Below are 27,348 nucleotides of genomic sequence, written 5' to 3'. Positions count from 1 at the left end.
ATAGTCTACCATCTTCCAAGGCAAACTGTTCCACTGCTGAACAGTTCTTACCCCAGGAAGTTTGTCCTAACATTTAATCTAGATCTGTTTTGCTGCAATTTAAACCCATACATCTTGCTCCTATCCTAAAAGCAACAGAGAATAAGTTGCCAGTTCTGTACAAATCTATCAAATAATCTAAAATAGAGAATGGTTTAACAAAAAAATTGAAACCAGGTACTCCGGTCACAGCTGAACAAGATCACTGGGAAATGGAGGAGAGATGGGGGATGGGGAGAGAACTAAGTATATAACACCTCCCCTCAGAATTGCTTCCCTGCCCCAACATGTAACCTCAGTACAAAAGCTTTCTGGCAGTTAAGGGAAGCTGTGCTTTGCTGCCAAAAGGATCACAGGGGAAGAAGGAAAAGGGTTCCCCCATGAATTTGTATGGCTGGGTGGGTATTTGAAAGACAGAGAATGACTGCCTAGCCTAGCATTATCTTTTCTCTAGTCCTGGTGAGGAGATGCCAAGAAGTGAACCTAGGACTTCATTCATGCAAAACAGGTGCTCTAGCATTGAGCTACAGTATCTGTTCAGAAGAGAAATTGAACATTTGCTGTATCTATTTAAAGCTCTTAGCACAAACAATGAATAATTACTCCCAAAGGCAGTTTCAACTATTACACTTCAGGGATGAAAAGAGAAGTCATGGGGATTAGTTTTAGATTTTTCCCTGGTTCATCTTGTGCAACAAAAAACTGTATAATACATTACACATATAAGCCAGAACTCTTCCACTGCAAAATGAGGAGTTATTACTTTAACTCTTAAGACCATCTAGCTGCTTTAATCAAAAACAAACCCTGCAGGAATATAAAAACCAAGTGAAGCTGTGAAACCCCTTCTACTTCCTGAACAGAAAAGCAATGTTTTATAGCATTTCCTGGGTTTCTTCACTTAAGTTTGGGGGGGGGGGGTTATTTTGTTTTTGGCTCCCTTGCCTGCTACAGAAAGGCAAAGATTGGGACACATGCCACCACAAGCAGAGAAGAGGGGAAAAAAGAGACAAAGGGTAGTATAAGGTAGAAAGTGAGCAAATTCAGTTACAGACACTTGGTCACTCCTTCAATTGAACATGAAAACAAAAAGCATAACATAAAACTGACTTCTTTAACTAAATCATAAAGCTAATCAGGTTGCCAGATAAAATCCTGTTGCCCTAATTCAATCAAGGTAATCAAAACTCAGTTTGGCTGTACTTGTCTTAAGAGGCGACTAAGCAGCCACCGGGTAGATGGGACTCGTTAGGCTGGAAAGCCAGCTCATCTGAGAGAAGGAAAACTCTGATCCCAAAACTCCACTGCCTTGTGGCTACATCCAGTTATGCAAAAGGCTTCAGGAGTCAACCTCGAGGCAAAATCCAGAGCCAGAGTCCCTGAGGCAATTCATGGCTGAACACAGTCACATTCTGGCAACTCCTGCGATGCCGCTGGAACCAACCGTATTGGCTTCTGTCTTTCCACTGGACCATTTCAGCGAAGTGGAGAGGGGGGATTTGCTGCATGGGGAACAGTCTATTCTGCATATCTGCTTTACCCAGGCTTCGCACACTGGAGAGGACACTCTGTTCCAGAATGACTATTCAGAGCATGATATCATAGTCTTTGGAGACTGAAGGATGCCAACAAGGAAGCAAAACTAGCAGTCTTGAAGGGAATGATACAGAAAATGGGATGAGATATATACAAGCAACATGTAATACCCCAAGGCAAGGGTGCCCAAACCCTGGCCTTGGGGCCACTTGCGGCCCTCAAGGCCTCTCAATGTGGCCCTCAGGGAGCCCCTAGTCTCCAATGAGCCTCTGGCCCTCCAGAGATTTGTTGGAGCCCACACTGGCCTGACGTAAGTGCTCTCAGTGTGAGGGCGACTGTTCGACCTCTCGAGTGAGCTGTGGGATGAGGGCTCCCTCCACTACTTGCTGTTTCACGTCTGTGATGCAGTAGCAGCAGCAAAGGGAACATAAGAACAGCCCCACTGGATCAGGCCATAGGCCCATCTAGTCCAGCTTCCTGTATCTCGCAGCGGCCCACCAAATGTCCCAGGGAGCACACTAGATAACAAGAGACCTGCATCCTGGTGCCCTCCCTTGCATCTGGCATTCTGACATAGCCCATTTCTAAAATCAGGAGGTTGCACATACACATCATGGCTTGTAACCCATAATGGATTTTTCCTCCAGAAACTTGTCCAATTCCCTTTTAAAGGCATCCAGGCCAGATGCTGTCACCACATCCTGCGGCAAGGAGTTCCACAGACCAACCACACGCTGAGTAAAGAAATATTTTCTTTTGTCTGTCCTAACCTTCCCAACACTCAATTTTAGTGGATGTCCCCTGGTTCTGGTGTTATGTGAGAGTGTAAAGAGCATCTCTCTATCCACTTTATCCTTCCCATGCATAATTTTGTATGCCTCAATCATGTCCCCCCTCAGGCGTCTCTTTTCTAGGCTGAAGAGGCCAGATGTAGCCTTTCCTCATAAGGAAGGTGCCCCAGCCCTGGGGCAGATGGCCTGGCTTTGTGCAAGAACTTTTATAAGCCTTGAGGTATTGCAAGACCTTCATTAATTCACATAAGTTCATCTTTAATATATTAATTTATGTAAACTTACGTAAATTTATTCAAATTTGAAATGTAAATTAATTCTTTTTTCCCCTGGCCCCTGACATAGTGTCAGAGAGATGATGTGGCCCTCCTGCCAAAAACTTTGGACACCCCTGACCCAAGGAAACCACACAGTCAAAGGGTAGCATCCAGACTTTCAGTGAAAAAGTGCTCCATCATAAGAGGCTGCCCCCATGAACAGAAGAATTCCTTCCAGAAGTGGAACACTCCAGCCATACATCTGACAATAGCGCACCACTCCACTAAAGGCCAGGATGCTACTCAAACTAGAATTCCATTTCATCAAGAAATTTTAGACCATGAATAGAAATGTAATACCAAAACACACTGAAGGCTAAGGATCCAAGTGAAAAATTACTGCAACTCAGTATTTCCCCTCCCCCCCTTAAAGTCCACTGATATTTCCAGACAGCTGCTTTGGGTTTTTCCACATGAAAACAGTAAGTAGTCCTAAACATAAACATGGTGAAAGCAAGAAGTCTACCAGATGCAGTTTGGTATCCACCATGATGCAAATATGCATACTGAGTAAACATCACAAAAAATATGCAAATCTTTGACACTGTGATGTAACACATTTCTGATGTGATCCAGAATTCTGAATATCTTTGTCTCCCACTTTCCAGTAGTATGCTACCAAACTGCGGGGAAAAAACATCTCACATGTATGTTGTGATAGCCCTTTACCCACAGAGAAATGCAGTTATCAACTAGAAGAAAAGCAGCAGCAATATTTGAATTTTACTAAAAATCAGAAGGCTACAAATATATACTGGGGTAATATATACCCCAAATAATTACTGGGGTGTGAATTAAAATCATTGATTCAATAAAACAGCTATTAAGCATATGAACTATGGACTCATTTTTTGTGACAACTAGATATACAAGAACAGGCAGCTTTCAGAGAGGGTGTGATGAAATGAATGAGTAAATGAATGAAATGTGTGCATGAGTGTATTTTTAAAAGTACTCTCCTTACAAGTACTCTCCTAGGCCTCTTCAGCCTAGAAAAGAGACACCTGAGGGGGGCATGATTGAGACATACAAAATTATGCATGGGAAGGATAAAGTGGATAGAGAGATGCTCTTTACACTCTCACATAACACTAGAACCAGGGGACATCCACTAAAATTGAGTGTTGGGAGAGGCAGGACAGACAAAAGAAAATATTTCTTTACTCAGTGTGTGGTTGGTCTGTGAAACTCCTTACCACAGGATGTGGTGATGGCGTCTGGCCTGGACGCCTTTAAAAAGGGATTGGAAAAGTTTCTGGAGGAAAAATCCATTACGGGTTACAAATCATGATGTGTATGTGCAACCTCCTGATTTTAGAAATGGGCTATGTCAGAATGCCAGATGCAAGGGAGGGCACCAGGATGCAGGTCTCTTGTTATCTGGTGTGCTCCCTGGGCCATTTGGTGGGCCACTGCGAGATACAGGAAGTTACACTAGATGGGGGCCTATGGCCTGATCCAGTGGGGCTGTTCTTATGTTCAGGGCACCCAAAGGGCCTGTTGAAAATGATTGCTCCAAAACAGTGGTCTCCAAACCGCGGCCCGGGGCCAGATGCAGCCAACAGAGAGCCTCTATCTGGCCCATGGCCAGCCTCTGATTGCCTAAGAGTCTCTGGCCCAGTTGACTAAACACAGCCAGAGTTGTGCTTGTGGAGTGGGGCAATGGGGGTCATTTAAGTGTGTGTGCTTTATTTCTTGGGCTGTGTTGGTACATGGAGAAATCCTGGACATTTAAGCTCATTTCAGTCATTCATCTAAGTTCCATCTTTCACATATTTATTTGAATTTTATATTTAATTTTTTTTTCCCGGTCCTTAACACCGTGCCAGATATTTGATGTGGCCCTTCGGCCAAAAGGTTTAGAGACTCCTGCTCTGAAAGAATGAACCAATGAGGTAGAAGCTGTTAGAGGGGTTCTTCTGAGATGGCAGCTTCATTTGTTAGGAAGTGAACTTTCTGAGACAGCCATTTGGTTTCCTTACGCTCTACTATAAAATTAAACTGGGAAAAGCTATGGTGAACTGAGAAACAAAGGGGCAGAGGCTCCAAACCCTGCTCAGCTTTGCTGCTCATTAGGTGGTCTGGGCAAGTCATTCACCTCTTCAGTCTACTCTTGCTCACAGACACTTTAGAACAAAAATTTCACAAGCTGTAAAGCACATATAAACCACAGAGAGAAAGAAGGGAGAAGAGAAGCAAAGGAAGGAAGAAAGGCTTTGCTGATATGATGGGAGAGGTTCATAGCACAAATGTACGCCTGCTGAATAAATAAGTGCTATTGTGTTCAATTAGGATTACTTCCAGGTAAGGGTGTGTAGGGCTGCAGTCTTAAAATTGGTATTCCAGTTCACATGGTCTGTGAGTCACAATCCTCAGGCACTGGCTTCTTTCTTGTTTCTTAATGGGGGGGGGGGGAAGGCAAAACCTACAAATATATGTCTACTTAATGGAAACAAGTGCTGCCATGGGACATCTCATTTTTTTAAAGCAGTGAATACTGGGGGCTAAGTGTACTCTGATCACTTGCATTTTTACAGAAGGAACATATCCCAGATGTTCAGTGGAGGAAGTGAATGAAGACAATATTTCTCCATAAGAATTATGTTTAGATTCAAATGCTCAGAAATAGGAGCGTGTGTGGAGGAGAGAATAAAAGTTCCAAATCTTTCTAAACATGCGTTTTCTTTCTTCTTAAGCAGATTCAGGAAGTGGGGAAAAGGGAGAAGAAAGAAAAACCTTCCTTGACCACTTCTTTAGGTTAAACCAGTGTTTCTTAAACTGTGGGAAGGAACCCACTAGGTGGATCACGAGCCAATTTCAGGTGGGTTTCCATTCATTTCAATATTTTATTTTTAATATGTTAGACTTGATGTGAGACTTGTTAGACATGGCATGTTACTGACCTGTACTTTTAACAGGCTACTCTGTGTAAGCTTTTAACAGTGAAAGTAAATGGGACTTAATGCTGGGTAAGTGTGGGTAGTTTTGCAGCCTAGGATTGTTAAAACTCTTCCTGCTTGAGAATGTCACTTCCAGTCATGACATCACTTCTGGTGGGTCCTGACAGATTCTCATTCTAAAAAGTGGGTCCCAGTGCTGAAAGTTTGAGAACCACTCAGTAAGCCATTTCTGTCTCACGTTGCATATACGTAACAGGGACCAAATGTGTACACCTGTGAGTCAGGCAAAAGGCACATATTTAAGAAGGTACAAGTTACAGTGAATACTTTAGTATTTTAGCAAACATTTCAACCTGGAACGCAGTGTAGAGCTTAGTTATCATTCAAAGCATATACAGAGCAGCCTGGCCAAAGTACAGATCTGTAACATTTCCCCAGAAGCAGTCACACGCCACAGTAGCATCAAGTCCAAGATATTAAAAATAAAGTATTGAAATGAACGGGGACCCACATGAAATTGGCTCACAACCCACAGTTTGAGAAACACTGGCCTAGGAATGTTCAACTCTGAGTCTTCAACCAGGTGTGCTGTTTCTTCACCCGCCCCCCAATTCAGCCAGTATGAATGCTGGGGGGTTGTTCCCACCCCCACAACCCCGCTCCAACCTGAAGGGCTCTCAAACCTTGGAGAGGTGCCCAGGCCAGGCGGCAGACTCCTGCACCCCTCTCCTGCCGGGCAGCCGCAGTGGAGCCAATGCAGCAGAGCGGGAGAAGACTCCCCGGAGCAAAAGCAGGGTCGCCCGCGAAGGGCCCCCGCCCCTCCGAGGCCCCCCAGGCCCTGCACCCGCCCGGCCACGGGCGACCGACCTTCGGAGAGGGCGCCATAGCAACGCCGGGAGGCTGCAGCGCCGACGCCGGGCCGTCGCCATGGAAACGGAGAGGACCCCGCGGGCCGGAGCGCTCACCTGCCCAGCGCTCGCTTCATGCCAGACTCCGCGGCGGGCCGGGCGCTGGCGGGGGGGCTCGGGCTCAGGCTGAAGCCCCGGTCCAGCTGCGAGGAGGAGGGCGCGGCAGCCGCTGCCGGAGCAGGCGAGGCGAAGCGCTCATGCTCGACGGTGACGGGCTCGTTCCGCTTTCTCATGCCGGCGGAGGCGGGCGCGGGCGGCACCAGCTCCACTTGCCCGAGGGAAAGACGCCTCGTCGCGACCGCGCCGCTCCCTTCACCTACATTCTCCCGGCCCGGCCCGGCCCGGCCGCCCAGAGACCAGCGGCTGCACGCCTCCACCAATCAGAGGCGCCGCGGCCCACGTGACCGCCCCGCGGGGCTGCGTCTGCAGATCGGCTCCAGCCCGCTTGTTTTGCCCACGACAAAGATGGCGCCCGCGCGTCCGCCGCCCTCAACGCGCCGCCATCTCGGTTCCGGGAAGAACACCCGCGGCCATCTTGCGTGCGGGCGGCTGAAGGCCTGAGCGTTCTGGCCAAGGGCTTCTCCGTCGCTGCTGCTGGCGCCCCGCTCCGCCCTCGCTTCTCTCCAGGCTCCGCTCCAAGGACGAGCCGCGAGAGCAGCTACTTTCATTCGCAGGCCCTTCCAGCACCCAGCCCTGCCGGGCACAGCAGTCGTGAGGCTGACCTTGAAGGGAAGCAGAGGAGCCTGCAGGGGGCAGAGAAAGGGGAGACGCAGGCAAGGCAGCCGGATGCACTTCGACGGTGTGACCGCCGTAAGAGACCAGCAGGGGCACCAGCAACACGTGAGGTGCCCAAGCAGATAAAGCGAGACAGCAGTGACTGTACCTTTCTGGCCCCCTTTCTCGTCCCCAGGGTTTTCCTCCCCTCGACTTTCATCAGCATTTCTATCTGCCTGTTTTATAGCAATCCCCTTGTAGACCGATCCATGACAGGTCCAGAGAGGATCATGACAGCTAGATTTTATATTTATCATAGTTACGGTATAGTTCATCATGCTACCAGCTAACTTTCAATACAGCATTAATTGTATTGCTAAAGTAAAGAGAAAATATACTTTGTGCCTGGCCTGTGGCAGCTGAGGGAACATTCGGTGCTGGTCAGAAGTTTTCATTTACTTCTTCCTTTTAGTAACAAAAAGACAAAACTAATCTTTTAAGCAGCACAAATTATTTTAATGAGCAAGTACAAGGTGCCATCAGCAGAAAGTGTTTACCATTCAACATGTTGGGTTGATCTGAGTAAAATATGGAGCTTTAGACACAACTGCTGATATTTTTGATATTGAAATAATAGTTTTAAGACAGTGGGATTTATTTTTCATTGGGAATAAAACAGACATTTCCTTAAAAACACTCGGATTCATTAGTGATAGTAAAAATGTTCTGTTTTTCTAGCTGCAACAAAGATTTCACTTTCATATAAATTAATGTGAATATGATAGTTTGGAGAATTTATATGTATTTTTAGTAAACGTGCTTGCATGTGGACCTGCACCCATTTCCGTAAAAACAGAAGCCAATATGCTCACCCATAAAGTGCTTGCATCACTCTCTACAATTAGAGGAGACTGGAAGACATCCTCACCACAGTGGAAAAATGAATGCCCCACCCATTCTAGACTTGGGTTAAAGTTAAGTCCTCTCTTTCCAAAAAATGGGAATTTCAAAAGAGGAAATTTAGTCATCTCACAGATGACAAGCTGCACCTGCTGAAACTCTCGCCTCTAGACAACTGTTAAAGGTCCAGGAGCCCTAGTAGAAAGGTTGGCCACCCCTGTGGTAACCTTGATGTAGATTCGCAGCCCAATCCTATGCATGTCTACTCAGAAGTAAGTCTCATTAAAGTCAATGCGGCTTACTCTCAGGAAAGTGTGGATAGGATTGGGCTGTTAATGTCAGCCAATAACACCAATATTAATGTTAATAATGACATAATAAATGTCACAACATTTATAACCACAGTTGTGAACCCTGAATTCTCTGATTTTTCTGCTGATCAGTTTTTGGTAGAAGTCACTTTGCAGAAATGCAACACTGCAAGATGTCTATGTGTGTGCATGTGTATGTGCACCAAAAGTGCATTTCCATGCTACATTGCAAATAGAAGAAGAAGTAACAAGAAGAAATTGGCAGATCCTGAGACAGCAATGTTGCAAAAGCTCCTTGCAAGCCCAGCAAAATGAAGGTCAGAAGATGGGAGGGGGTGAGAGGTGGCTGAGAAAGCGGGATCCTCAACATCTTGAGAAGAAATTCAATTTAGACCAGTCTTGCAGATCCCTTCTCTTTTAGACCAGTGTCACAAGACCAGAGGAGAAGCCAGTGAGAGATGGTTACAGCAAAAGACATCATCATTGGCATCCTTCAGTCTCGGGAGACTATGGTATCGCGCTCTGAAAAGTGGTTCTGGAACATGTCTAGTGTGACTGAAGAGGCCAATTCGGGAGTGACAATCCCTTCCACACTGGGAGCAAATGTAGTCTGTCCCTGATCTGTCTCCCTGGCTGTGGGCCTTCCTTCTTTGCCTCAGTCTGTTGGGCAAGTGCCTCTTCAAACTGGGAGAGGCCATGCTGCACATCCCGCCTCCAAGCAGGACGCTCAGAGGTCCATTCCTAAGGCCTTCAGATCTCTCTTGCAGATGTTCTTGTATCGCATAAGAACATAACATAAGAACAACCCCACTGGATCAGGCCATAGGCCCATTTAGTCCAGCTTCCTGTATCTCACGGCGGCCCACCAAATGCCCCAGGGAGCACACCAGATAACAAGAGACCTCATCCTGGTGCCCTCCCTTGAATCTGGCATTCTGACATAGCCCATTTCTAAAATCAGGAGGTTGTACATGCACATCATGGTTTGTACCCCGTAATGGATTTCCCCTCCCAGAAACATATCCAATCCCCTTTTAAAGGCGTCCAGGCCAGTCGCCATCACCACATCCTGTGGCAAGGAGTTCCACAGACCAACCACACACTGAGTAAAGAAATATTTTCTTTTGTCTGTTCTAACCCACCCAACACTCAATTTTAGTGGGTGTCCCCTGGTTCTGGTGTTATGTGGGAGTGTAAAGAGCATCTCCCTATCCACTCTGTCCATTCCCTGCATAATTTTGTATGTCTCAGTCATGTCCCCCCTCAGGCGTCTCTTTTCTAGGCTGAAGAGGCCCAAACACCGTAGCCTTTCCTCATAAGGAAGGTGCCCCAGCCCAGTAATCATCTTAGTCACTCTCTTTTGCACCTTTTCCATTTCCACTATGTCTTTTTTGAGATGCGGCGACCAGAACTGGACACAATACTCCAGGTGTGGTCTTACCATCGATTTGTACAACGGCATTATAATATTAGCCTTTTTGTTCTCAATACCTTTCCTAATGATCCCAAGCATAGAATTGGCCTTCTTAACTGCCCCCGCACATTGGGTCGACACTTTCATCGACCTGTTCACCACCACCCCAAGATCTCTCTCCTGATCTGTCTCAGACAGCTCAGAACCCATTAGCCTATATGTGAAGTTTTGATTTTTTGCCCCAATGTGCATGACTTTACACTTACTGACATTGAAGCGCATCTGCCATTTTGTTGCCCATTCTGCCAGTCTGGAGAGATCCTTCTGGAGCTCCTCACAATCACTTCTGGTCTTCACCACTCAGAAAAGTTTGGTGTCGTCTGCAAACTTAGCCACTTCACTGCTCACTCCTGTCTCCAGGTCATTTGTGAAGAGATTGAAAAGCACCGGTCCCAGGACAGATCCTTGGGGCACACCGCTTTTCACTTCTCTCCATTGTGAAAATTGCCCATTGACACCCACTCTCTGTTTCCTGGCCTTCAACCAGTTCTCAATCCACGAGAGGACCTGTCCTCTAATTCCCTGACTGTGGAGTTTTTTCAGTAGCCTTTGGTGAGGGACCGTGTCGAACGCCTTCTGAAAGTCCAGATATATAATGTCCATGGGTTCTCCCACATCCACATGCCTGTGGTTGAAGTGAGAGACTGTCAGCAACTGCATGCTGATCCAGGGCAGTAGCACCTAGTGGTTAGTACTCACACATCCTTCCTGCTTCCCTCTCTCCTGTTTGGACACACAGCTAAATGGGGCAAAGCCTTGATATAATGAATTTGCTGCCACCAGCTCAGTAGATCAGGCTAGGAGATCAAGCTCCCTATGCAGAAAATCCCTCCTAGAGGAATACTAAACTTTCAGGGGTTCCTATTAAAGTCACTCTTGCAGTAGCACCTGTTGAAGGAGAGGATATGACAATCCACTGTACTTCCCATACCAGGGACCTGACAGACTCAAGATTAAAAAATGTTTATTAAAAGTCTTATAAAAGAAAAATAGGATAAACAGAACCAAATCAACAAAAAGTCAGAATTGAATTAAGCAGAAAAGGGGTTAATGCAATAATACTGACTGCCAGCAGATGGCACTAAAGTGCTGTGGAATTCCACAGGTGCGCTTTAAATAGAAGCTAACTGGGAATTTTAAATAAGTTTTGTATGATCTAGAATCTAGAATGATTCCTTATTCTGGAATTATTCCTATTCCTATTGAACCCCGCCATGGCTGTCTGTAGTTTGAATCTGAGCTGCTCTAGAAAGGGTTAAAATGCTCTAAAGCATAAAGAAACACATAGAAAATGTACACATTTTCTGCTCTTTACACTCTCACATAACACCAGAACCAGGGGACATCCACTAAAATTGAGTGTTGGGAGAGTTAGGACAGACAAGAGAAAATATTTCTTTACTCAGCGTGTGGTTGGTCTGTGGAACTCTGCCATAGGATGTGGTGATGGCGACTGGCCTGGACGCCTTTAAAAGGGAATTGGACAAGTTTCTGGAGGAAAAATCCATTATGGGGTACAAACCATGATGTGTATGCGCAACCTCCTGATTTTAGAAATGGGTTATGTCAGAATGCCAGATGCAAGGGAGGGCACCAGGATGCAAGTCTCTTGTTATCTGGTGTGCTCCTTGGGGCATTTGGTGGGCTGCTGTGAGATACAGGAAGCTGGACTAGATGGGCCTATGGCCTGATCCAGTGGGGCTGTTCTTATGTTCACAAAGAAATAGGTTACACAGAAAATACAGGAATTTACCACAGCAGCCAAAGATAATTTTGCACAATACACTTTCTAAATGGAATTTCTCATGCCTTTGCAGACTGGGAGAGAGGAAGAAGCATTATACTAGTGTGGGTCAAGAGTCAAGATTTGAAAAAGTGTTGATGGAACAGACTTGTTTATGGGAAAACCAGATCTGATAGAATTCTCACAACACAAGTGTATATATACAGGTTGGGTAGCCCTGATTCAAAATGCTTAGAACCAGAAGCAACTTGGATTTGTTCAGATTTTGGAATATTTGCATATACATAATGAGATATTTTGGGGATTGGATCCAACCCAAGCATGAATTTCATTTGTTTCATATATACCTTATAGCCTGAAAGTAATTTTATACAACATCTTTAAATAATTTTGTGCGTGAGAAAAGTTTGTATACATTGAACCATGTAAGCAAAGGTGTCACTATCTCAAGTTCATGAACCATGCCACTGGTGTGTCTGGCCTGCACGTGCCATTTTATTTCTCTTTGTGGATGTGCTTCTGTGAGGGAATCTGGGTATGCACAGAAAACATACATCACAGCCAAAGGGAGGCTGGGTGGGTCTTTTTCCCCTTAGGGACACTGTATAAACTGTCTGTTGTATGCCTGTGTTCTGTCTGTGACCTGTCACATCAGGTCAGGTGTGGGATTTTCCACTTATGGCATCATGTTGGTGCTCAAAAAGTTTTGGATTTTGGAGCATTTCACATTTTCAGATTAGGGATGCTCAGCCAGTGTCAGATGTGAAATTAAGAAGAGGAGACCTTCAGCATACAAATCTGTACTTGCTTTTGAAAAGGAATGGCTCTTGATTCCTTCAATTACATTTGTGAATGGTGACTCCAATATCACAGCATCTGGAGGAGTTCCTGAAAACCAAATAGATTGCAATGCTTCTCATTTACAACAAAGAACTCCTTTCTGCGCTGGTGTCAGTGGAATGAATGGGAGGTTGCACAGCAGCAACACCTGGTGCACAGCACTTCAAGTCAAGGAAGTTTGAAAGCAATAAAAAGAAAGAATGCAGCAGTATACGCAGTCAGAGCCTAGAGCACATGCGAGTCACTGTTGCACAGTGGCCAGGATCAAGGTGCAAATCAATACTTCCCTAGTTCAAATATCACCACTGCACCACTGCAATGAACTCATCAGATGGCCTATAGCAAGCTACGCCTTCTCAGTGGCATAACTAGGTCATTTGACACCCAGGGCCCATAAATTTTTGTCACCCCATACGACATAATTTATTATCATCATCATCATCATCATCATTATTAATTAACTAATTCACATTTTTATACCACCCTTCCTCTAAGCGGCTCAGGGAGGTGTACATGGTTCCTCCCCTTATTTTGTCTTCACAACAACCCTGTGAGGAAGGTGAGACTGAGAGATAGTAATAGTCATGACAGGAAATGAATAATAAAGGCCAGAAAATAAATGCAGTGAATATTTCCCCACAAGCAATGGATGACATTCTGCATCAAATGGTATGTAAAGAAAGCACAGGTCATGGTTCAGGATGTGGACTCACCTCCCTGAATTACAATCTCTGCGCATGAACTGGAGGTTGTCCATGACTTTGTGTACCTTGGCTCAACGATCTCTGACACTCTTTCTCTGGATACCGAGCTAAACAAACGCATCGGTAAAGCAGCTACCACATTTTCCAGACTCACAAAGAGAGTCTGGTCCAACAAGAAGCTGACAGAACATACCAAGATCCAGGTCTACAGAGCTTGCGTCCTGAGTACACTTCTGTACTGCAGCGAGTCATGGACTCTCCGCTCACAACAGGAGAGGAAACTGAACGCTTTCCACATGTGCTGCCTCCGGCACATTCTCAGCATCACCTGGCAGGACAAAGTTCCTAACAACACAGTCCTGGAATGTGCTGGAATCCCTAGCATGTATGCACTGCTGAAACAGAGACGCCTGCGTTGGCTCGGTCATGTCGTGAGAATGGATGATAGCCGGATCCCAAAGGATCTCCTCTATGGTGAACTCGTGCAAGGAAAGTGCCCTACAGGTAGACCACAGCTGCGATACAAGGACATCTGCAAGAGGGATCTGAAGGCCTTAGGAATGGACCTCAACAAGTGGGAAACCCTGGCCTCTGAGCGGCCCGCTTGGAGGCAGGCTGTGCAACATGGCCTTTCCCAGTTTGAAGAGACACTTGGCCAACAGTCTGAGGCAAAGAGGCAAAGAAGGAAGGCCCATAGCCAGGGAGACAGACCAGGGACAGACTGCACTTGCTCCCGGTGTGGAAGGGAATGTCACTCCCGAATTGGCCTTTTCAGCCACACTAGATGCTGTGCCGGAACCACCTTTCAGAGCGCGATACCATAGTCTTTCGAGACTGAAGGTTGCCAATGGTATTATTCCTAAAAGCCATGATTTCCAGAATTTTGGTCGCTAAGTTGTCACACACACACACACCCCCCCCCCCCCAGGATGTCTCATTGGTCTGTCGAGTTAAGGCAGTGGTTCTCAAACTTTTAACACTGGGACCCACTTTTTAGAATGACAATCTGTCCAGGACCTCCAGAAGTGATGCCATGGCTGGAAGTGACATCATCAAGCAAAATAAAAAATTACAAATAATTAAAGGGGAAAAAAACAAATAATTAAATAAGGGGAAGTCAGCCCTGTTTCACCAAGTGAATTTTCTCTGTAGCCTGCCTACAATAACACCTCCCACCCCACAAAAATCAGTGAGATTTTCAGCCCTATCCAGTGCCCAGTTCAGTGTAAATTCTTAAATTTTAAGCATATCACTATCAGGACCCACCTGGTTTTACAAGTCTAAAAACAAATAAAAATGGACCTTCCCAGCTGAAGCCTCTGTTTTATTCTTGGGGGGGTTCTGCCTTCTGGAGCATTTGTTGAGCTCCACTTTCATCAGATTGGGACCATGCAGCTAGCCTTGCATTCCCCTTTGCCTGACTTGACCAGCAGCCAAGGCACATTTGCTTACTCTTGAGTAAATGTGACAGTGTGGCTTACTTTTGCTTTCCATAGGGCTCAATACATTCATTTGCTTGGAGGGGGGACTTCCTTCTTGGGTGTTTTTTGGGGGCTGCTTTCATTGGATAGGAACCATTCTGGTGTTGTTGGATTCCTCTGTCTGCCCTTTCTGATGGACTAAGGCAACGTCACCTAAATGTGCAATATGGCTATGTTTCACTTTCCATAGGGCTCCATGCATTTTTTTTTGCTTTTGTTTCTAGCTTTCTGGCCAAACCTTTGAAGAAAAGGGGATATTTTGCTCTGGTTTTTTGCATTGCATTCCTCTGGAAATTCCACATCCAATGGTATATAGCATGATGGGTTTATTCATAACTTCCATGATGTTAGCGATGTTTGGTCATTTGTGATGTCACCCCCCAGCCTGGTACCTGGGGCAGACCGTCCCCCCTGCCCCTCATCCAGTCAGCCAATCTGATGACATAATCAACCCAAAGTTTTTAATCAAGCACAGGGATGGTTGGGTGTGCTTTGCCAGGTCTGCCATTGGAACCAGTGCTGATTTGCTGAAGACATGTACACTTACTCTCCAGTAAGTGCAGAAAGCAGGATTCCTGGGAAAATGTAAGGAGTAGCAAAAGGGATTGTATTTCTAGTTAGTCTCATTTAGGGAGATAATTTTATTCTGCCTGCTCTTTCTACTCCAAGCACCAGTTTAGGGAATGTCGAGTTTTGTGCAGTTTGCTCTTGCATAGTTTCTCAGCTTCCTCTGCTGGGCTTTACTAACCTTTGTATCCAGTGTAGTCAAATTTTTTCTTTGTTCCACCCTGCTGAGTTCAGGCATTTCCCATCAGCCTACTTGTACTTTTCTACCCCCCTTTTCAATTTGTTTAATTCCTTTTGCATTGGTTTCTTTTCCTTTTTCTTACAGTGTGTGGACAGTGAATGGGAAAGGAAGTGATGCTCTCCTTTCCTGTGTTTCACCTTGGAGGTGTGCATTTTGCCTTGGCCTGTAGAGGACGATTTGTGCTTAGACCACCCTAAGGTGAATCAAGTGTCTGGTGGAGCTCACAGGTTGACATGTTCTGTGGGAAAGTGACTGAGCTCATCCAGGAACACAACTGTGCTAGCAACAGGCAGTTCCGTTCCTTCGGCATGAGGCTTGGCGATGCAGCCTCTCTTCTGCAGCCTGGTCTGAGTTGGGTGTTGGGGAGGAAATGAAGGAAATGGGTGTAAGCTCAACTAAGAATTCGGAGTAAACCTGACCAAGACAAATCTAAAGCTTCTCCCTCTCCCCTCCTCCTTTGGAGCCATTAGGGGAACCATGCCCATTTGTGAGAGATGTAGATAGGGTCCTTTGATAGACTGGACCCTGCAAACATTCTTGGTGAGGCTTGTGCCCAGAGTTTTCCTTTCCTCAGCTCTCATCAACATTACTATCTGTCTGATAACCCTCCTGTAGACTGATCCATGACCAAATCCAGTGTGGAGCATAAAAGCTCAATTCCATATTTATCACTGTTATCTCACCATGTTACCAGGTAACTTGCAATACAGCAATAATTGTTTTTGCTAAAATGTAAAGAATTATTTGTGCCTAGTCTGTGCCAGCTGGTCAGAAATTTTCATTTACTTCTTGCTTTTAATACAAAAAATATAAAACGAAACCAATATTTAATTTTTTAAGCAGACACAGATTATTTTAATGAACAAGTAGAGCGTGGGAGGCGACGGGCCAGAGAGAGGCCAGAAGGAATCGAGCTGGAACAAGGAGTTCTATGAAAGACTAGAGCTTAAGCAAGAGGTCTAGTCTAGAGGGTAGAGCCTCAGTTAGCCTGAAGATCAGGCTAGGTTGCCAGTTCGAGGACACCGGCAGCTCCCTGAACGGCTAAGAATGGCGAGACCTTGAAGCAGCTGACAAGCCCAGCTGAGTGATTCCACCTGCTCTTGGTGTGAGCAAGAAGCATCTTGGCTGCCCTCCTGCTTATCAGCCTGCATGGGAGAACTGGAGGCCAGAACTGAGACCAAACCAGGAAGATCCATTCTGAAATGTTGTTGGTTCTTGAAAGAGAGAACCTCTATGATTGTAAAAATTCCCTTGAGGGATTTAGAAACGCCTGCTAATGTAAACAGCCTTGAATAAAGTCAAAGGAGTAATCCGATGACCAGAAAGGCAGTATATAAATGCCTAGTTATTATTATTATTATTCAATTATAAAAATCCCTACAGGGGTTTAGAACAGCCTGCCTATGTAAACCGTCTTGGATTAAAGTCTGAGGAGAAATCTGACGACCAAAGAAAGGTGGTGTATATATATACCTGTATAAATAAATAAATAAACAAGGATAAGGTCTATCAACAGAAAGTGATTAACATTCCACATATTGGATTGATTCAGATAAAATCTGGAGTCAGATTCTAAAGGGGGCAGAGTAAGTTTGCCCTCTGCAAAGAAAAACAGCCAGGGTGTGCCCAAGTGTGGAATTTGTAAACTGTAAAACACTTAAAGAACCCAGACTTCTATCTAAAGATCATGGGTTTTAGAGACTAGGAGAAACAATCACAAAGAAGAAGATGCATCTTATGCAAGGTATAATAAAGGGTTGGATATATTATCAATATATTGGAAACAGCTATGAAACATGAAAGCAAGGCAATAGAGAGAGGTAACCCAAATCTATTAAATTGTCACCATTAAGTGGTTCCTTTATTTTAAAGAAGAACTATCCTTCATTTCATTTCCAAATGTTCTTCTGCAACAATTCTGATCTAGGAAATTTTGCTAATGTAATCTTCAGCAACTCTTCAAGTAAATTATTTAACAAGAAGAAAAACCACTTGTTGTACTAACTTCTGTTGGGAAGACCACCTGCCACACAGGTACACTGAGGTGCAGCACAACAAGATTAATTTTGCCAGTAATCACAATCTATTTGCATTCCAGAGTGCCAGTTGATTCTGTCTTGTAGAGAGCAGCCAATACACATTTGTAGGAATGTTTATAACTGTCAGGTGTTCTTTTCTTGCAAAGTCTTTGTTATGCTTGAACATCTTTGTTCCGACTGATTCAGTTTGGTGCCTTGTTCTTTGAAGGTGGAGAGGTGGGTGGAGAGAGTGAAGTCAACCACGTTGTCTTTCTTTATATCTACTGCTCCAAGTGCTCTGTTTTCAAGGGTATGCATTAAGACTAAAGAAGGAATTCAGAAATTAACCAATACCTGGGCTTACAAACAGCAGATTTTCTTGGAGATACACAATTTTAAACTCTAATATGCAGGTAGTCTTCAATGATGATGCTCATGTTCAGATTTTCCCAGGAATTCCCTAGGAAAATGAAGGGGAAGAAAAAAAAACTTCAGCCATTTCCATAGCACTAAATGATTTTATGTCCCACCTTTATTCATTCTCTTACCACTTGTCTTTTTAAATACTCTTTTAATTACCGCAATATTCGAGGTAGTTCTGGGCTCGTGTGGATGAATATATGCCTGTAGCCTAGGTCTCTGTGAAATGGAACGAACTGTACTTTGTAATCACGGAGACTTGGAGATGAGGCAGCAATGTTGTACAGCTGTAATGAGTAACAAAAGGAATATGGGTGACAAAGGCAAATTAACAAAACAAAAAATGTAGCCCAACTATTTAAAAATATTATACAAAGAGTAGTAAAGTTCTTCACTTCCATAGCCAATTTTGGTTTACCTAATTAAGGAGCAATTTTGTGCATGCTAAAGTTTCTCACTCCAATATAGCATGAATATACCCTTAAGCAGCAGTGTTGCTAGGAGTAGCAGCGCATAGGGCAGAGATATCATTTGACTTCCAGAGTTTCCCGCAGGAGGAGGCAATAGTGGCTTCGCAATGCAGCTGCTGCCCCACCCCTCCTCCTTTGGAGGATCTAGTTGAGTTATGAGAACCTCCAAAAGAGGAGGAAGGGGGCGGCAGCCAGAACATGAAACCACTGAAACATGAAGAGGAGGAGGAGGCAGCTTCGCAATCTGGCCGGATCAGGGAGGGTGCCACTCTTGCTAAACCTCAGCTGAGTTGCTTCTTTAAAGAAGATTCTTTAAAACTCTGGAGTGACACTTGGCCACATTGTGGCCCACGGCACCCTCTTCTGGCCTGGTACCCAGGACACCTCACTTTTCCACTTGTATGCCACCGTCCTTAAGGATACATATTCTAAATCATTTAATGCTAATTAGTTGCAGTACAGTGAACCCTGACTTTACAATATTTTTTTCCATAGATGCAATTGTTCAGTATTGTGAAATTATTGTAATGTTAATCAAATAATGCATTGGGGGGAGTCACTAAGCCAGAAGGAGGGACTTCAAGATGGCTCCTGTTAACATCTACCTGTGATTGCCGCTCTTGTGATCCTTGAAGTTATTGGGTTTCCCTGTCAAATCGCAGAAGGATTTACAAATTTTGCACTACAAGAGTCTGCTGCAAAGTGGAGAGTACTTTTCTTAAAATTATTTTGTCTCCAATATTGTGATTGGGTTGGAGAGAGTTTGATTGAGGAACTCTATTTCAATGCAGAGGTAAAAACAGCAGAGGTGTTCCTCTGGACATAATGTTATAGCCAAGCTAGCAATCGGACAAACTTATCTCCAACTGTTTCTATTCTTGAGATTACTGAAACACCGGGAATACTTATAGCCCAATCCTATCCACACTTTCCTGAGAGTAAGCCCCATTGACTCTAAAGGGATTACTTATGAGAAGACATGCATAGGATTGGGTTACCAGTCTTCCTACAAAAAGCTTAAAATATTTCCCTCTGTGGTAAATGAAGGGACCTGTGCTGATGCTGGGATTGAAGTAAATCAGTTGCTAAATTTGGTTGCTGACCACAGCATAACTACAGTCCTCATCTCTCAGCAACTGAACTCTGTTCTCCATCAGCTTGGTGTGATTCTTGATGCCCTCAATTTTCAACCTGAGGAAGACCAACTACAGAACATACCAATGTCAAATGGTGGTAACAGAAAGATTACTAATAGGACATAGCCTCTCAATGTAATTAGACCTTTTAGCACGGGAACCTCCTATCAGTTACTGCGCAATCAAGTACTGCTGTTAAATGAGGAGAGTCCGGTGAACTTTGGTCATGTAAATTGAAAATTGTGGAGTCATTATGTAAGTTGCTGGGTGTTTCAGCTGAGAAACTTGATTTGATTGCATTCAAAAGACTACCTAAACTTCCCTTTTTGACCAGATTGGTTTTGAAGTTTAACGACACAGTAGTCTCGGCAGTGCTTTTAAAAAATTTTTTTATTTAAAATCTTTTAATATTTTTATTAGAAGAGCTTTTTATGATCCAAACATAACTTTCTTAACATAAAGGAGATAGCCGCACATTCATTCATACTTAATCTGTGGTCCCAAGGTCAATTCATCTGGGTATGCAGCCAGATACTGATAAGCAGTGAAATTCCCCTGCTAGTGAACAAAGTCTCCTCCAACCTCTTAACAATGGCTTTAAGTCATTACTAACAACTAAAATATCTGAACTGGAGACTGCTATCTGATGTGTAGAAAATTCTTTGCTATCTGCTACAACATCAGAAGTGGCTGATATTCTTTTAAGGGAAGAGATGCAGCCTGTCACTGCAAGAATGGGATGGAAAAGATGCAGCTCAATAATCCCCCTCCCTCTGATGAGGCCATTGCCTTGAAGTCCCCCAAAAAAAATTCCAAGAAGAGAGCAAGCCACAAGAGACCAATCTTACCACCAACCTTTATTTTTAAAGTTATTTCTAAAGATCAACCTTTAGAAATAGCTAGGAAGCAGAGGTTGTCTCCACCAGCATGTACTGAGAGGATCATTGATTCAATAATGGAGCTATAGGATGAGATGCTTGTCCCAGAATGAGTTAAGAAAGCCCCTCTGGGACACCATTTATTACTACCCAGAAGGCTGTATTAGACAACAGAAAGGAGAAGTCCCAGACCGTTCCAAATAATGGAAGGAATGATGAAAGTGAGTGCATCATGTCTTTGGACTTACTGTTTCAACTGGATATTGATGAAGGGTTTCTGTCTACAGAAGTGATTAACTTATTCAGAGGTCTCACAATGGATGAAGGATAGAAGATAATTGGAAAGCTGAACATAGTTAGAATGGAACTGCTAAATGTCTGGAAGATTCTTGACTCTCAGTTACTCTACCTGTTTCTAATTCTCAGTGCAATTTCAATAGTCCCTCCCTCACTCTCTCTAATCACAAGGATTTACTGATAGTTACGTTCACCAGGTTTATTCCCCACATGGGGATAGTGAAGATCAACATGGGGTGACTCCAGAACCAATCCTGGCTGAATCTGAGGCTAGAACCCAGCTTCAACACTCTAGTAACAGATGTATTCAGACAGATGTGCCAGATGGAGGGGTACAGAGCCTCTCAGAAGAGTGACTTTTACTTGCTCCACCAAAGCCTACCTCTTTGGAGGCTTTAAAGATTCTCTCATGGAATATAGCAGGCTGGTGGAACAAAGCAAGTGACCAGGCCTTTTTGATCTATCTGGGTGGTTTTGATGTTGTCTTTTTACAAGAGACAAGGTTGCTGACCCCTTTTCAGGTCAAGGATTTCAAAACTTATACTTTTCCTGCTTATAAAAATAATGCCAAAGGTTGGGCTCAAGCTGGATTAGCCATTCTTGTATCTACTAAAATAAACACAGAATGGGTTGCCACCAAGAAGACTAACAATAACTTTCAAATGGTCACATTGATATTCGGCGAAACCGCAATAATAGTAGTTAACATGTATGTCCCTCCTGTTGGAATAATTTTGATATCCTCCAGTTTTGGGGTTTTTTGTCCATGCTGGCTGAGGAATTGGGTGAAGATTGTCCAACATAGAGTGTTTATTTGTTGGTGATATGAATGCCAGGGTTGGCAAAGCAGATGTTGTATTTTTTAAAGCTCTTGATATCGATATGGAGGACTCTTTCTTGGATTCCCTAATTCTGGACAGAAGCTCTAAGGATAAACAACACAATGCAGCAGGTCTTCAGACAGTCAGTTTCTGTGTTAAATTCAGTAAGATTTGGCTGAATGGACTTGTTGAATTTACTAACTTGGGCGAATTTACGTTTCTCGACTAAGGGATCCAGCATGATAGAATATTTTTTTATTCCTTCCTCCCTTAGGGCCAATGTTATAGATTTCACAGTTGATGATTTTTAAATGAGTTATTTCCCAATACTGCTAACGATAAATATGAAATGTGGTGGGGCCAGTTACGAAATCCAACAACAACAAAAATCTCTTGAAATAATATAATCAGCCAAAAGGCAAGCAAGTTATTACAGCCTGAGTCTTGCCTAAATTATAGAGTAAGGCTGAAGTTAGACCTCCTGGAAGCTATTAAAATCTATGAGGCACTAATAGCCTATTTCTCACTTTCTTTAACTTCTAACTCTAAAAGCAAGATTACAAAAAAGAACCCAAAGTCATCTCCTTGGTTCAGTAGGGACCCTGTGAAACTCAAAAATCAGGAAGGTTTACAATCAGTACTGACTTTCTGGGGCTCCCATGATCCCAGATACATACTTTGCCATTAAAAAGCAATTACACCAGTTGATCTAAGAAAATAAACAGAAGGATGCTCTTGCTTAATGGGGAAAGCAGCTAACCATAAAAATTCAAAACAGTTTTGGGCAGATTCCATCCAGAAATCAAATTTTGCTCTGATGGTTATTTCCCCCCAAACTTGGTGTCTCTATTTTAGTACTCTATTCCAACAGAAGAGGCTAGAAATTGTTACATCCCCAATTCAATTTTCAGGAAGTGCCATTTTGTCTACCAGCCACACCAGGGCCTAGGAAAGGGGGGTAAAGGGGGTAATTTCTACCCGGGCCCAAGAGCCAAAGGAGCGGCCCCAGAAATTTCCTGGGATCTTACATTTTCCTATCTACTCAGACTTGTTGCCCACACTGGATGCTGACAACACTACCACAATAGTGATAGCAGTTACTGCTGCTATTGCAAGGTGTTACAAGGTTCAAAAGCAAGACTCAGTAGTCAGGGTGATCATCTGCAAGCCTTTATTACGTTGCCAGCAACGGGCGTCTCACAGGACTCCTGTCCAAAGCATTGAGAGCAAGTTTCAATCTTAACCAGACCCTTTATAACATTTTGGGTCCTTTGTTTGGAGAGTCTGAACTTCTCATTGGCTGAAGTTTGACATCATAGATGGGGCTAACTCTGGACAGGCTGGAGATAGCCTTAGAGACATTTGATTGGTGAGCTTCAAGTTACAGGTTCCAAATAAGGCAAAATTATACATTTAAACATATATAACACAGAGTTTTCAACAACCAGTAGAGTGCACTGTAACCTTATTTTTATTCAGAACTGGCCTTTTGGCAAGTTTTTAGACCTTATTTCTTGGCACACATCTCTCTCGCAAGATTAAGATGACCTCGCATGTGTTGCAAGGAGCCACCTATGTTATTTCTCTTACATTCCTTCTTCTGTTCCCAACAAACACCGTGGGGCTTTCTGCCAACCTTTGTTAAGCAAGGTCCTTTAAATTTAAATTAAATTGCTTTTAATTCTCTGCCTTAATTCTATTTGTGACCTGTTTATTTGAGTAGCTTTAAGGGATCTATAGTGGTGTACTTTCATATATTTTAATACAAACAAGCCAAACTTTCATTGTATAAAGAAATCCTTTTCTCATTTACTTTTAAACAAATTACAGTTCTCTATGTCGGTTGCAGCTCAAACAGAGGCTCTCTCATGGATGTTTTGCTTATCTCCTTTCTACCTGTTTCTGCAAATGTTTTGTATCTTTGCTTAGCTAAAAATCCTATTCCAGCCTGCCAAATGAAGCTTTCCCTATTGGTTGGCAACCTTCAGTCTCGAAAGACTATGGTATAGCCTACAGCACCCAGTATTCCCAGGCAGTCTCCCATCCAAGTACTAACCAGGCCTGACCCTGCTTAGCTTCAAAGATCAGACATGTGCTGGGTAACAGTTGCTACTAACAGCTTAAGCTTGCAACCATATGTTTCTCTCATTCACAACATTTTGTTTGCCCGCTTACTGCTGCCAAAAAGGAGTTTTATCTTTGAGAAGCAACTTTCCCAAATTCCTAAGCCTGTGACCTTTAGCAAAACTGCCTTCTAAGCTGTTTCTCTGAGACTGACTTATGATTTTAACTTGAAATGGCTTTCACCATTCTGTGTGTTTCTATGCTTTATTAAACCTTTTAATGAAATCAGGCTTAAAACTTTCTTATGATAGCCACTATATGTCTATATATATGTTGGTTACACCTTAAGGACAAAAACTATTTAAAGCATTGAAGAATAATTGACAGGCAAGCAGACTTGGTGATCTCTTTGGCACTTCTATGAGATTTTGTGTCAATACCTACTAATATAACTCTTCTAGTATTTGTATGAATGTAATACTGTCCTTTGCTCTAAAAAGCCTGAAAGAATAATGATTTTAAAACTGCAAACTGTTTTGCTAAGATGGACATTCTCATTTGTTATCTGCCTTTAGTGTGCCTTGTAAACAGAGAGCCTTAATGGGAGTTTCCCTGTATCCCCCATCTACTCCCATCCTCCCTATGTTCAAAACAAGTGCCTTTGTCCAAAATAAGTTGTACCTCTAAGTTTTTATCTCTTGTCATGCTGCCAAGAGCAACCTTGACATTTTGCCAATTCTTAGCAGAACAGTCAGTTTGCAATTTCCAGGCTTTTTCCCTAAGAGAAAATGGGGTGGCTTTTAGGCTTTTTAAGCATTTCCCCTATTAAGCATTTGCCCTAATGGCATAGCACCCTTCATTCAGTATTACCTTCTATCACTGCTACTGGCAAGCCATGTATGCTGGGCCGAGAAATGCATACAAGACACTCCTTAAAACAGTGTCAAATCTGGGAGGCAACTGGCCTGCTACTGGCCTTTGGCTTGTTGATCCACTTAGCTTAGCATATAAGAGCTCAGGGACACAGCTGTGGGACTACAGAAGGACTTTCTGAAGCACACAGGACACTTTCCATTCTAGTGTGAGCCTAAATATGACGATGTTTTCTGCATGATTTTCTATATTTAAAAGATTTTAGAGAGATATAGGAGTGTGTTTGGTTTTCCGTATTACTGTATCTAGCTGCCAATGCCACATGGGTGGGTAGACCTGGGCTCCAAAGACTTTTCCAGCTGTCTCCACCCTCTCCCTATGCTGTTTCACCCCCTGCCCCCATTCTGCTTGCCCATCACCACCCTCCGCCATTCTGTTTCACAACCCTCCTTTGCTAAGGAGTCCAAAAGAAACTTTGTACCCCCTGATAAAATTCCTCTCAGACTCAGAGGCCCTGAGTCACGCCAGAGCAAGTGAAGGACCTTATCCTTCAGTCTAGCTCTGGATAAATAATCGGGCCCAGATCTGATACATCCAGAAGTTTTGAAAACTGATCCCGAATGATGGGCCTTCATGTTGTCATCTTTTTTTACAATGATAGATCAGACTGGCATGATGCCAGAAGCATGGACTAACGTGGTGGTGGTTCCTATTTTCGAAAGAGACTACCAAGATCCATCTAATTATTGGCCTTTTAGTCTGCTCTCGGTTCTGGGTAAGATCTATGCAAGATATCTTTTGGCTAAACTATCTGCTTGGATGTCTTCTCAGGGGATGCCTGGACCTAGTCAGTTTTCTTAAGGGGTTTTCAACCCTAGACCAGTGTTTCTCAAACTGGTGAGTCACAAGCCAATTTCAGGTGGGTCCCCATTCATTTCAATATTTTATTTTGAATATACTAGACTTGATGCTACCATGGTATGTGACTGCATTTGGAGAAATGTTACAGACCTGTAATTTTAACAAGCTACTATGTATATTCTTTTAACAATAATAGTAAATGGGACCTACTCCTGGGTAAGTGTGGGTAGGATTGCAGCCTAGGATTGTTAAAAATTTTCCTGCTTGGTGATGTCACTTCCAGTCATGACACCACTTCTGGTGGGTCCTGACAGATTCCCATTCTAAAAAGTGGGTCCTGGTACTAAATGTGTGAGAACCAGTGCCCTAGACCATTGTGTTGTCTTAGCCCACCTGATTGAAAAATATACTAAGAGCAACAAGCAAAAACTGTACATGACATTCTTAGACTTAAAAGGAGTATTTGACTCATTAGACCAAGCTTTGCCATGGGAGAAATTAGCCAGGCTCAAGATGGACCAGAGGCTGTTAGCCCTCATAAGAAGGCTCCACTTGGGAAAGACCTGCCAGGTTAACTGTACATCAACTGGGAAGTTGACACCTAGAATCTCAGTCAAAAAGGTGTGAAGCGGGGGTGCATTTTGACACCTTCCCTCTTTACACAAATGGGCATAGCCCTAAGCTGGGTTTAACCCACATCCCCATCCTACTTTATGCGGATGATGCTGCTGTGCTGAACTAAGCCAGAAGTTCCCAAACATTTTGGCACCGGGACCCACTCTTTAAAATGACACCGTATTGGGAACCATCTAGTTTTATGAGACTTAAAAAAAACAGTTTCACCTTACCAGCTGCTCAAGCTTCTGTCTTTATCCTTTTTACTATGGTGGGGGGGCACCTCCTGGAGTTTTGTTGAGCTCCACTTTCACTGGATCAGGGCCATTCTGGTGGCTTTGTGTTCCCCTTTGCCTGACCTTTGATGTGAGCTGAGGCATGCTTGCCTGCACACATGTGGCTTGGTTTCACTTTCCATAGGGTTGAATAGCTTCTCCCAATTCATTCTGCTTCCAAAACTGCTTTCCCCTCCCAGCAGCAGTAGCCAGAGTTTCAGTACATAAGTTCCACGTAATTATACACAGCCTCAGCAGCATAGCTAGAGGGGTGCAAACTGCTAAGTCTTTCAAGGCACCCAGCTGTGCCATGTAATCATCCTCTCTCCCTTGCAGCTGGAGCCAGTCAGGGTAATAATCCTCTCCCCCTTGCAGCTGGCAAAAGTATGCAGAGGCATCTCTTCCACGTAGTTTTCATCGCACAAGACTAGCTCTGGCGGCAAGGGGGAGGGCACAGTCAAGTGCCTTGAAAGGCTTGCACCCCTCTAAGCTACACTGCTGCACAGCTTCTTCCTTAGTATATTGAGATGATTTTTTTTACTATTCTACTTCATCCAGAATAGTTACAGTTTTACGAGTTAAGATGACTAAAGCTGACCTTTTTTCCAAGATGAAATGGTATAACTGGATCATCTTCAGCATGAAGAATAAGCAGAGAGCAGGAAATGTGCTTCACGCTGCACAAAAACCCAAAACAAACTTGGATGAGATTACTTTTAACTCACCACTGTAACTTGCACTACCCAAGACTTGCAATGTATCTTCTATCTGTGCTTAGATATTAAAACTTGAGGGCACACTGCTTAGTAATAACAATAGCTCCTGCACGGAGAACACCTAAAGGCACATGTAGGTGCACAGAGAATTTCAGAAGCTTCCAGAATGAGGAAACCCCATGCACGGTTATGTTCCTCAAGCAAGGGAAAAATGCTCAATCCCTCAGTTCCTTTGAAGACCATCCCTTGGTTCAAAAATCTCTGTTTAAAAAGCCCAAATTGTGCAGTCAGCCCTAGAACTTGAAACCAGATCTGGAAAGGAGACAATCAAATGAGTCATGTGTCTCCAGAAAAGATCATGTGAAGACCACAAATTACAGGTAAGCAATCTGTTCTCCTTTGTGGTCTCTTTCCAGTTACATATAGTGGAAAGTAGC

The 27,348-nt window shown here is 43.7% G+C and overlaps 2 protein-coding genes across 3 annotated transcripts in view; both read right to left on the bottom strand.

Annotated features, from left to right (window-relative positions):
- Positions 1–6,850, bottom strand: part of LOC136649084 (lysophosphatidylserine lipase ABHD12) — a 58,158-nt gene extending 51,308 nt beyond the window's left edge. The window contains exon 1 of one of the 2 annotated variants that reach the window (XM_066625502.1): positions 6,549–6,850. In XM_066625502.1, coding sequence (XP_066481599.1) covers positions 6,549–6,724 — 176 coding nt within the window. In that variant the 5' untranslated portion in view covers positions 6,725–6,850. The other variant, XM_066625511.1, reaches the window with a different exon arrangement.
- Positions 6,851–17,327: 10,477 nt separating this feature from the next.
- Positions 17,328–27,348, bottom strand: part of LOC136649098 (lysophosphatidylserine lipase ABHD12-like) — a 44,914-nt gene continuing 34,893 nt past the window's right edge. Inside the window, exons 11-13 of the mRNA XM_066625524.1 lie at positions 26,794–26,872; positions 18,065–18,192; positions 17,328–17,945 (exon numbers count right to left, since the gene is read on the bottom strand). Of these exons, the coding sequence (XP_066481621.1) occupies positions 17,906–17,945; positions 18,065–18,192; positions 26,794–26,872 (247 nt within the window). The 3' untranslated portion in view covers positions 17,328–17,905. The remainder of the gene's footprint in view (positions 17,946–18,064; positions 18,193–26,793; positions 26,873–27,348) is intronic.

Source organism: Tiliqua scincoides, chromosome 1 (genome assembly GCF_035046505.1).
Source record: "Tiliqua scincoides isolate rTilSci1 chromosome 1, rTilSci1.hap2, whole genome shotgun sequence".
NCBI lineage: Eukaryota > Metazoa > Chordata > Lepidosauria > Squamata > Scincidae > Tiliqua > Tiliqua scincoides.
The sequence above is the reverse complement of the archived record's forward strand: the minus strand, read 5'-3'. Positions and strand labels throughout refer to the sequence as shown.